Below are 12,500 nucleotides of genomic sequence, written 5' to 3' on the forward strand. Positions count from 1 at the left end.
TTCTGAGGCCCTTGTCCTGCACTGGACTAGAAACAGAATCATTTAAAGGACATGGTTGAGGACCTTGTCCTGCACTGGACTAGAAACAGAATCATTTAAAGGACATGGTTGAACCTTTCCTGAGTGGACTATGCAACGTCTGCATTTAAAGGCATCTAGGGCCACTGTCCTGCAGTGGACTAAAAATGGCTGCATTTGTTGTTGTTGGTGGTGGTGTTAAAATGATTGGTAAGCAGTATATAAAAAATTTCCAGTTACAGACCAAAAATAGACACGATTTTGAAAAATCCTACATAACCAAAAACAGGCCTAGCAAAATAAAAAATAAATATATTTCAACTCTCTCTCTCTCTCTCTCTCTCTCTCTCTCTCTCTCTCTCTCTCTCTCTCTCTCTCTCTCAACCACAGGGAAGCATTTCAGAACGATTTTCTTTTTTTTTTATATCTATATACCCTTCAATTTACTGGTCACTGCGTTCAAGTACTTTTCGGTCCCAACAGTTCCAAATACTTTATATAAAACCGAAAAGCCACAACACACTGGTTTATTCGCGAGGATTTTTCAACTCTACATAAATCCTGGGCCATGGGAGCCGTTCCGATTTCCACGCTATCATCCATTGCATGTGCAGAGCCGTTACTCTGTTACCACTGGGATCGGTCGCAGAGCGCAAGACACTCATTTTATTAAAACGCATACATACGTAAATACGTCGTGTACAAATTTTATACACAGGCATGTATGTATCTATGAATGGGTGTATGTATATATTTATGTGTATGTGTATGTATGTGTATATATATATATATATATATATATATATATATATATATATATATATCTATATATCTATCTATCTATCTATATATATATATATATATATATATATATATATATATATATATATATATATATATATATATATATATATATTTGTATGTATGTATTTGGCTTCATTTCTCAATATCACGGGGTTTCAATGGAGGGCGGTTGCTTCGCCCCTAAAAAAATATCATTGTTATAATCACCCTTAAAATGAATATAAATATATATATATATATATATATATATATATATATATATATATATATATATATATACACATATATATATAAATATATATATATATATATATATATATATATATATATATATTTATATATATATGTATATATATATATGCATATATATGGCTTCTCTTCTCCATTATAAGCAGTTCCCTTATATGAAGGGTTGTCTTCTATAACCCCCCAAAAATATCACTGGCATATTCACACTTCAAAATGGAACGTCTTGGGCGAACCTCACTTTCGGAAAACATTAATATCACTACACAAAATGTTTACCAACAATCTAATCCTGCATGTACTGCCTGGGTCTTATTCTCAATACTACCATATGTGTAACCTTTTCACAAACAAATCATGTTCCATTCTTTACAGAGAATTGAACCATATGGGTAACATACACGTGGCAACCTTTCTTGCTTTATATATATACAGACTCGCCTCTTCTCTCATCCTATTACCGTCCAAAATATTTACCACATGATACTTATAACATTCTTTTTCTTCCATTTTCTTTCTATGTACATTTGTATTCACTTACTCTCATAACTTAACTCGTGCACACAAATACTCTCAAGTTTCTTCTTTTTCAAGCACTTTCAACCTTTCCCCTTTTCACTAATATATGGAGCTTCTCTTCACTATCTTCAATCAGTTCCGCATTGTTTATAAACAAAATTCATTCAAAATGCCATTTAACGACCTGCCTTCTTATACCACAAATCTGTATTTACGTCAACTGCCCATTTCTGACTTCTGGCATCACCCCATTCATGATAGTATTATAAGAACTGTGGAGACATAACACATCCCTGTCTCAGATAAATTTTTAAAACCAAGCCAGTCAGACTCAGTTAAAAACTTTACATACTTTAAATTCGTCATACAATCTTTTGATAGCTATTAATTTGGTAGGAACTGTCATTAATCTATCAGGAACTACTCATTTTCATAGAAAATGACTCCAACCACTCCAATTCTTCTTCACCCAAGGGGTTAACTACTGCACTGTAATATTTCAGTAGCTACTTTCCCCTTGGTAAGGGTAGAAGAGACTCTTCAGCTATGGTAAGCAGCTCTTCTAGGAGAAGGACACTCCAAAATCAAACCATTGCTCTCTAGTCTTGGGTAGTGCCATAGCCTCTGTACCATGGTTTTCCACTGTCTTGGGTTAGAGTTCTGTTGCTTGAGGGTACACTCGGGCACACTGTTCTATCTAGTTTCTCTTCCTATTGTTTTGTTAAAGTTTTTATAGTTTATATAGGAAATATTTTTTTCTAATATTGTTACTATTCTTAAAATACTTTATTTTTCCTTATTTTTTCTCACTGGGGTTTTTTCCCTGTTGAGGCCCCTGGGCTTATAGCATTCTGCTTTCCCAACTAGGGTTGTAGCTTAGCATTTAATAATAATAATAATAATACACTTAAACAGAAGTCAATAAACAGCATTCTGACTATTTCTAAACCTGTACTACTCGCCAACATCTGGCGTGCATTTAACACACCATTGGTTTTTAGTTCTTCTGCTTCGACATCGTTGTATTGAAGCTGATTCTACACTCTTAAGGTCTCCTTAGCATATTATCAAGCGATTATTAACTGGTATCGTTGGTTGGTTAGATTATGTTGACTTCATCCAGGCATGGGTACTTGTTCTTAGAGTAGCCCCAAAAACTACGTAGCTACTTTTATAGTTTTTAATTCTATCAGTTCCTGTAATCAAACCATATAAAGCACGCTAGTCCACTATACCACCTCAGCTCTAGTTTTCTCAGCTTTCTATTATTCCTTACGACAAACTCTAAATGTTTATCTTAAGTGAGTTCTTAAATCCATACCCTAACTCGCAATCCTTTCTCCACAGAAACAACTTTGATTAACTGCTCCATCCTCTTTAACACCTCAACAAGACCTTCATTATTTCAAGTCTTACAACAGCACTTCAAACAATCTTTCATCCTTTTAAAAAAATGTGTTTTATTTACCTTGTAATTCAATAAATTAAGCCTATGTTGGTAAGATCTCCCTGTTGATCATATGACCACATGATTGAAATTGGCATACTCCTAATATATACACGCTTTTTGCACTACTTCCAGACAAAAGTCAGCTATCGTAACTTCATTTAATGTCTACAGCCAACACCTTGCCAAACTAAAATATCAAATACATATCCAAATCTTCTTCAATGAAGTAAAGCTTTGGAGAACATCTTTTATCATCGATTTATCAACGTATTCTTCCTTCTACTTTCAATGTATGAATCTTGTTTCGAAGCTATACATCACCAACAGCCAAGGTGTTTCAAAAAGCATTTTCACTAGACTATATCTTCTCATTCCCCAAATTAAGGTACTAGAACCCAACTAAGACCTCTCTGTTATTGAAATCCCTAACCGAAAACCTCCTGCTTCTTCCAACATATATATCCAGAACTAACACTGAATGAAACCTTTATATATATATATATATATATATATATATATATATATATATATATATATATATATATATGCATATACATACATGTATATACATAAAGTGTGTATATATATGAATATATATGTATATGTGTATGTATATACACACACACGCATATATATATATAATTTATATATATATATATATATATATATATATATATATATATATATATATATATATGTATATATATATATATATATATATGTATATATATATATATATATATATATATATATATATATATATATATATCAAAGACTACTTCCTTTCTACCTAACCTTTAAGTACGAATTTCTAGTTGATTTTGAAGAGAAAATTATGATAACTGACTGTAAAATCTTCATAATCTCACAATATAATTTTCAATTACAGAGAATTAGTACTTATCAATTGAATCTATTATTTACTAATATTTCCCTTTGCTCAATAAAAATAAAATATATCGAATATATCTTAAAGGAATATGCCTTATAAAAAAAATAATTTTCTACCTCAAAATAAAAATCGTATTCACTGCATGACATTTATTGATCCTCTGTTTGGCCCACGTTCCCAAAATTAATACATTCATTTATACTCCAATTATACGGATTTTCCTGTTCTCTAATCCCTTGCATTTCTCCCGTGCTAATTCTGTTTTCAATGCAGCTTTCCAGTGCTTCAATCAAGGTTCAAATCTTTATAAATACTAATGCTTAATTATAATATCAATTGATGGCAATTATGCATGAAATTATTCCCAAAACCGAAATTTTGCAGGCCATTAATCACCGATTAATTCTTGAATATAGATTTTGGGAATCGAATAATCTTATTTCATATTGAAACAAGTTTTGCAAATCAAATATTCAAGATTCATTTAGGTTTGCGGTAGCCTATTGGAAACGTCCCTGTCTTGTCCTCTACTGGACTGGGGTTCGAGACTCTCTCAAGCTCGATTGTATCTTGTAATGTCTACAAGCTCACCATCCTTGTGAGGTAAGGATGGGGGTTTGGGGGAGCCTATAGATCTGCGGAGTCATAAGCAGCCATGGCCTGGCCTTTCCTGATCCTAACTTAGGTGAAGAAGGTGCATGAGCGCTGGTCATCTAAGGTCTAAGGTCAGTCTCTAGGGTATAGTCCTGCCTCTGCCCCTCATAAGCAACATTTAAACTACTTTCACACGTGCGTTATTTTCGGTTCATTCTATATCTGGAGTTTCACAATTAAATTGTTCAATTAATATCAATTAAATAGATATATTTGGAAGTTCAAGTTACACAAGGAGGTAATTTTAGGTCTTCTCTGAAACGGCAATTTCAAATAGCCTTGATTTTACGTCCATTCTGAAACACTGTTCATTCTGAAACACGTGTTTCGCAAATCAATTATTCTTCGTTCCTTTTGAAACCCAAGTTACGCAAAGGGAATTATTCTAGGTTTCACGTGTCAGTTGTTATAAATTAGTTCTGAAATCTATTTAGCCAACTACCTTTCCTTTAGCATTAAGGGTAAACACACTCTATTATTTTCTGCTAAGTAATTCGTGCAATTACTGTTCCTTAATCTTCTTTTACATAGATATCATTTTAATTCAAGATTAAATACACTCAAAGTTAGTTTTACCTAATTAATTGTGAAGATTTAACATCTGTTACATTATTTTTTTCTATAACTGTACCACAGCAGGTATCTATATTTTGTCCTGATGTGCAACTTCTAATTTTTTGCCATAGTTTGCATCATATTCGAAATGAATATTTGCTTTAAAATTACTCAGTAAATTATTCTAATAATTCATGCAACAAATCATTTTATTTCTACACATTTCAACATTGGATACATACATACATACATACATACATATATATATATATATATATATATATATAAATATATATATATATATATATATATATATATACATATATATACACATATATATATTTATATATATATACACACATATATCTATATATTTATATATACACACACATATATATATATATTTATATATACACACACATATATATATATATATATATATATATATATATATATATATATATATACATATATATATGGTGCAAACAAGTACATTGTCGTACTTCCTTGTTATCTTGAAAAGGTTCCACAATGATGTAAGACGTGTTTGAAAACTTGGTGTATATTTGTAGATATTACAAAAAAACGTTTAGAGCTTTCGTCCATCATCTGTGACCAAGTCCACAGATGATGGACGAAAGCTCTAAACGTTTTTTGTAATATCTACAAATATACACCAAGTTTTCAAACACGTCTTACATCATTGTGGAAACTTTTCAAGATATATATATATATATATATATATATATATATATATATATATATATATATATATATATATATATATATATATATATATATATATATATATAGGGGACAAATGCCAGCAAAAATGTCAGCAATTACCTGAATATCAATTGTATAAAAATCTATTCGTCCCCAGTTCTTATTTTTCTTTCTTTTTTGCAGTTATTTACATTCGTGCAGTCTCATTCTGCCTACTTATACTCATAGGGCAATTTTTGGTGGAATTTCCATTAGTTATCTCTCTTTTTCTTCCATTTACATTCGTTATCATCCTTGTTTCCTTCCATTTCCATTAGTAATCTCTCTACTTTTCCTCCATTTAAAATATCTCTCTCTCTTCCATTAGTTATCTCTCGCATTTTCCTCTATTTCTATTAGTTATTCCTACATTAGTAATTTCTCTCCCTTTTGCTTCATTATAAAAATAAATGTTTATAGAAATTACTTCTTTACTCTATACTGGTTTCTTGCTTTCTTCGAGAACTAAATTTTGAAAAATATTTAATTTTCAAACGACACGAAATTTATTTTCACGAATTTATTTGCTTTCATCTGCAACTAAGCCTTCAAAAAAATTTTCTTCAACTTGAACATAATGTTTTTTTAACCAACATTATCTCATTTGGCAATAATACCTTTATGAACATATTTCCATTTTGTCAAATTTTTTATGTAATTATATTTGTTCTTCCATTTCATCTTATCTTAACATATCACAAAATTCATATCTTCTGTATAGTATACGATGCAGATAGAATCATATATTTTACTCATATTTTAGAAAGTATGGTAACTTGAATAAAAGAAGACTTGAAACCAAACTAAAATAAATGAATCGTAAATGCAAGGAATCTAACATATATCTCTTAACAAATACATAGTCTTACATATTTCCTTTGTCATTATTCCTTATCATTTAATACTATCAACAATCAAAATGGAATCTAACATGATATATCTCTTATCAAGTACCTAGTTTTACCTCATCATCTTGTCTATATTTTTTTTCTATTTAATACTATCAAAAAAAAAAAAAAAAAAAAAAAAAAAAAAAAAAAAAAAAAGCTTCTTCTCGATAATTTGTAAGCCATACCAAACACAATTATATAACCTAACAGTGTTTGTATAAAAATTCTAACCGGGCAAGTACAATTAATTCCATTTTTTTTACAGAAGAATTTACAAAGCCATCATAGGATCGCACCCTTGACACGTTTGTCGAAGTCCTTCGTTACAGATCCCCTATCCACTCCCTACAAAGTCTACTTTCCCCCTTTTTCTCTCTATATCCCTTTGTCAGAGCCCTTTGTCAACCCCCAAAACATGCTAAAATCCCCAGCACTTCCACTTCACTTCTCTCTCACGCTTCCCAACACTCACCTATAAACCAATTTACTCTATGCACTTTCAAAAAACTCTCAAAGGCATTATCTTTGATATTACTGATCTCCACGTATATTCATACACTTCCCAACCACCATTCTAATCTATTATGTTCGCACTTTATTTGAATTCATGAGTTTTTTTTCAAAATGTTCCGTTATACTTGTTTATTGAGTTTTTCAAAAAGTTCCATTATTCCTGTTTACTGAATTTTTCGAAAAGTTCCGTTATTCCTGTTTATAGAGTTTTTCAAAAAGTTCCATTATTCCTGTTTACTGAGTTTTTCGAAAAGTTCCGTTATTCCTGTTTATTGAGTTTTTCAAAAAGTTCCATTATTCCTGTTTACTGTGTATTTCAAAATGTTACTTTATTCCTGTTTACTGAGTTTTTCGAAAAGTTCCGTTATTCCTGTTTATTGAGTTTTTCAAAAAGTTCTATTATTCCTGTTTACTGTGTATTTCAAAAAGATACGTTATTCCTGTTTACTGTGTATTTCGAAAAGTTCCGTTATTCCTGTTTATTGAGTTTTTCGAAAAGTTCCGTTATTCCTGTTTAATGAGTTTTTCGAAAAGTTCCGTTATTCCTGTTTAATGAGTTTTTCAAAAAGTTCCATTATTCCTGTTTACTGTGTATTTCAAAAAGTTACGTTATTCCTGTTTACTGAGTTTTTCGAAAAGTTCCGTTATTCCTGTTTATTGAGTTTTTCAAAAAGTTCCATTATTCCTGTTTACTGTGTATTTCAAAAAGTTACGTTATTCCTGTTTACTGAGTTTTTCGAAAAGTTCCGTTATTCCTGTTTACTGTGTATTTCAAAAAGATACGTTATTCCTGTTTACTGTGTATTTCGAAAAGTTCCGTTATTCCTGTTTATTGAGTTTTTCGAAAAGTTCCGTTATTCCTGTTTAATGAGTTTTTCGAAAAGTTCCGTTATTCCTGTTTAATGAGTTTTTCAAAAAGTTCCATTATTCCTGTTTACTGTGTATTTCAAAAAGTTACGTTATTCCTGTTTACTGAGTTTTTCGAAAAGTTCCGTTATTCCTGTTTATTGAGTTTTTCAAAAAGTTCCATTATTCCTGTTTACTGTGTATTTCGAAAAGTTACGTTATTCCTGTTTACTGAGTTTTTCGAAAAGTTCCGTTATTCCTGTTTAATGAGTTTTTCAAAAAGTTCCGTTATTCCTGTTTATTGAGTTTTTCAAAAAGTTCTATTATTCCTGTTTACTGTGTATTTCAAAAAGTTACGTTATTCCTGTTTACTGTGTATTTCGAAAAGTTCCGTTATGCCTGTTTAATGAGTTTTTCGAAAAGTTCCGTTATTCCTGTTTATTGAGTTTTTCAAAAAGTTCTATTATTCCTGTTTACTGTTTATTTCAAAATGTTACATTATTCCTGTTTACTGAGTTTTTCGAAAAGTTCCGTTATTCCTGTTTATTGAGTTTTTCAAAAAGCTCCATTATTCCTGTTTACTGAGTTTTTCGAAAAGTTACGTTATTCCTGTTTATTGAGTTTTTTAAAAAGTTCCGTTATTCCTGTTTATTGAGTTTTTATAAAATGTTCCTCATGTAGATATATAAAGAAAATAAAATCATTACAGCTGAATTACTATAAAAACAATAAACATAATAAGAAAAAAAACCTTTACAGCTGAATTAAGTACTAAAATATCTTTAATTCAAATACAATTAGCTTACTCTCTACTATTTCATTCATGAATACAGCTATTCATCTTTTAATATGAGCAATGTTTCACATTCTCTTCACAACTGACCGTGACTAGTATGGGTCATGTCTAGACTGATTAAAGAATGATTGGTTCCGATTTTTATTTTTTAGGGTTTTCAGTTTGGAGGTAATTGCAGTGGAACACGGTGCATGGATTACGATTGCAAAAAATTATTTTTAGCAACGTTAAAAAGATTCATTCATGTAAATACGGACAAATTAGGTTTAAATCGATTTCCAGGTTCAATGGAAAGAAAATAATTATAATTATGGGAGCCTGATTAGCAGAGTAGGCATATGCAAGTGTATATGTGTATGTAGAAAAGTATAGTATAGTCCATTTCTTTTATCGAAGCATATTTGCACCGACTCGCAGGGGTGCCCTTTTAGCTGGGAAAAGTTTCCTGATCGCTGATTGGTTGGACAAGATAATTCTAACCAATCAGCGATCAGGAAACTTTTCCGAGCTAAAAGGTCACCCCTGCGAGTCGGTGCAAATATGCCTCGATAAAAGAAATGGACTATAGAAGTTTTATTCTATCTGTGACCAAAAAGTGGAATGATCTTCCTTATCGGGTAGTTGAATTGGTAGATCTTAAAAAATTCAAACTTGCAGCAAATGTTTCAATGTTGAACAGGCTGACATAAGTCTCTTTTTATATTCTACGTATGAAAGATCTGTTTTAATGTTGTTACTGTTTTGAAAATATTTTATTTTAGTTGTTCATTATTTCTCATATCGTTTTTTTTTTTCATTTTCTTATCTCCTTTCCTCACAGGGGTATTTTTCCCTGTTGGATGCCTTGGGCTTATAGTATCTTGCTCTTCCAACTCGGGTTGTAGCTTAGCTAGTAATTATAATAAAATAATAATAATAATAATAATAATAATAATAATAATAATAAAGTTGTTTCTCAGTCTGCTCATTTAATGCATGGAAAGAATATTCGATTTAATAAATTCCAATTAAAATCAGAGATAAAGTTTATATATATATATATATATATATATATATATATATATATATATATATATATATATATATATATATATATATATATATATATAAGAAATGGATAAATAAGCTGCAATAAAACATTTGTATAATTCACAGCAAAACAAATGAAATATCTAAAATCATATAGGATTTAAAATCACCTCCACTTCAGCTGTGTGCTAATAAGGCTTATTAGTTGGTGACGAATGCCGACAGGAGAGAGAGAGAGAGAGAGAGAGAGAGAGAGAGAGAGAGAGAGAGAGAGAGAGAGAGAGGGGGGGGTTACTAGCCCACAAGAGCGGACACTACTGAGAGAGAGAGAGAGAGAGAGAGAGAGAGAGAGAGAGAGAGAGAGAGAGAGAGAGAGAGAGAGAGAGAGAGTAGGGGATTTACTTACCCACAGAGCGGACACACTATCTTATTGTCGTGCAGTATTTGTCTGAGGCAGCGTGTACAGAAGGTGTGGTAGCAGGCCAGCAGACAGGGCTCTTCGTACAATTCTTCACACAACCAACACAACAAGGGATTTCTACTCCATTGTTCCAGGGCATCGTCCATACCTCCTCCTCCACCCCCTCCACCACCTCCTCCTCCTCCAGCACAAGCGCCTCCGATACCAAAACTTCCCCCTCCCCCACCGTCTCCTCCCCCTGCCTGACCAGCAGCGAGGGGCCCCCTTCCAGGTCCAGCCGGCCCCGGGGCTTGGCGGCGACTCCCCGTTCCGACAGCGGAGGCGGCTGCCGAGGACGGGGGCGGTCCACCCGGGCCAGTGGTGCCGGGGATGCCGCCCCCAGGAGTGGGCCCGCTGCCCCCCGGGCCCCCGCTCCCCTCCCGGCTACCGTGACTGGCCGCCAGCCTGCCTACCCGTCCATCCTTCCCTGTTGGAGAGAAAAATATTACAATTAATAAATTTAGCGTAAGTTCTGTTATCTCATATATACTGTATATAACAAAAATTATTCTCAATATAAATAGAAAAAAATAAAAAAAATAAAGTTTATTATCATTTCCCAGCCCAATATAAAAGGGAATCATATCTCTTTATCACAATCTTATCATTTCTCTTATTCCACCTTTTTCATTTGAAACATTTTCTGTTTTTTTCTAGATTTTCTTTTTGACTTTCACTTGGAAATCACTTCAAAAACAACCAATCTTCCTCAAATTCTCTTTATCTAACAACCCTTTTTTTTTCAATTTCCATTTTTTTTCAGATTTTTTTTATATTCAGTTTCTCTAAGCCATAGAATTCTTTTCCAACTTTCTTTCCAATAAATAATCACAAAAATTACACATTTTCTATAAGTTTTCACAATTGTTACGTCATACTTTTCTGTTCTTTTCACGTAAAATTTGTGTAAATTTTCGAGGACGCGAAAAAACGTTATACGTTAACGTTAATGGTAAACTTTTATAACGAAAGACGGGATAAAACGATTCGCAATAATGGCACAATTATTATTATTATTATTATTATTATTATTATTATTATTATTATTATTACTTTCTAAGCTCCAACACTATTGGAAAAGCAGGATGCTATAAGCCCAGGGGCTCCAACAGGGAAAATAGCCCAGTGAGGAAATGAAAAAAAAGGAAAAATAAAATATTTTAAGAAGAGTAACAACATTGAAATAAATATCTCCTACATAAACTATGTAAACTTTAACAAAACAAGAGGAAGAGAAATTAGATAGAATAGTGTGCCCGAGTGTACCCTCAAGCAAGAGAACTCTAACCCAAGGCAGTGGAACACCATGGTACACAGGCTATGGCACTACCCAAGTCTATAGAGAACAATGGTTTGATTTTGGAGTGTCCTTCTCTTAGAAGAGCTGCTTACCATAGCTAAAGAGTCTCTTCTACCCTTACCAATAGGAAAGGACACTGAACAATTGCAGTGTCGTAACCCCTTGGCTGAAGAAATTTTTTCGTAATCTTAGTGTTGTCAGGTGTATGAGGACGGAGGAGAACTTGTAAAGAATAGGCCAGACTATTTGGTGTATGTGTAGGCAAAGGGAAAATGAACCGTGACTAGAGAGAAGGATCCTACTATCACACGGTGATGAAAGATTATTAATTTTGCCAGAAGATTCATTGAAGAATAAAAATACACAAACAAATAAAAAAGAATCGTTTTAAGGATGATGAAAACCAAACCGAAAATGCATAAGTATTTCTTTTGAATAAATAAACCCAAACACTATAGTCCATTTCTTTTAGCGATACATATTTGCACCAACTCGCAGCGGTGCCCTTTTAGCTCGGAAAAGCTTCGTGATCGCTGATTGGTTGGAATTATCTCGTCCAACATATCAGCGATCCGGAAAATTTTCCGAGCTAAAAGGGCACCGCTGCGAGTCGGTGCAAATATGCATCGCTAAAAGAAATGGACTATAGTATTATCATTAAGACAGAGTTACACAGAGTTTACCACACCTACATCGCCGAATTATTATCGTAATTATCATCATTGATAATAATATCGAATTGACTAAATTATGATTAACATAC

General features: G+C 32.4%; 1 protein-coding gene across 1 annotated transcript in view; it reads right to left on the minus strand.

Moving 5' to 3' along the window:
• LOC137629342 (RING finger protein 207-like) overlaps positions 1–10,544 on the minus strand; it is a 146,075-nt gene extending 135,531 nt beyond the window's left edge. Inside the window, exon 1 of the mRNA XM_068360598.1 lies at positions 10,384–10,544. Within this exon, the coding sequence (XP_068216699.1) occupies positions 10,384–10,544 (161 nt within the window). The remainder of the gene's footprint in view (positions 1–10,383) is intronic.
• Between the last annotated feature and the right edge of the window lie 1,956 nt (positions 10,545–12,500).

The sequence above is a fragment of the Palaemon carinicauda genome, chromosome 37, assembly GCF_036898095.1.
Source record: "Palaemon carinicauda isolate YSFRI2023 chromosome 37, ASM3689809v2, whole genome shotgun sequence".
Lineage (NCBI taxonomy): Eukaryota > Metazoa > Arthropoda > Malacostraca > Decapoda > Palaemonidae > Palaemon > Palaemon carinicauda.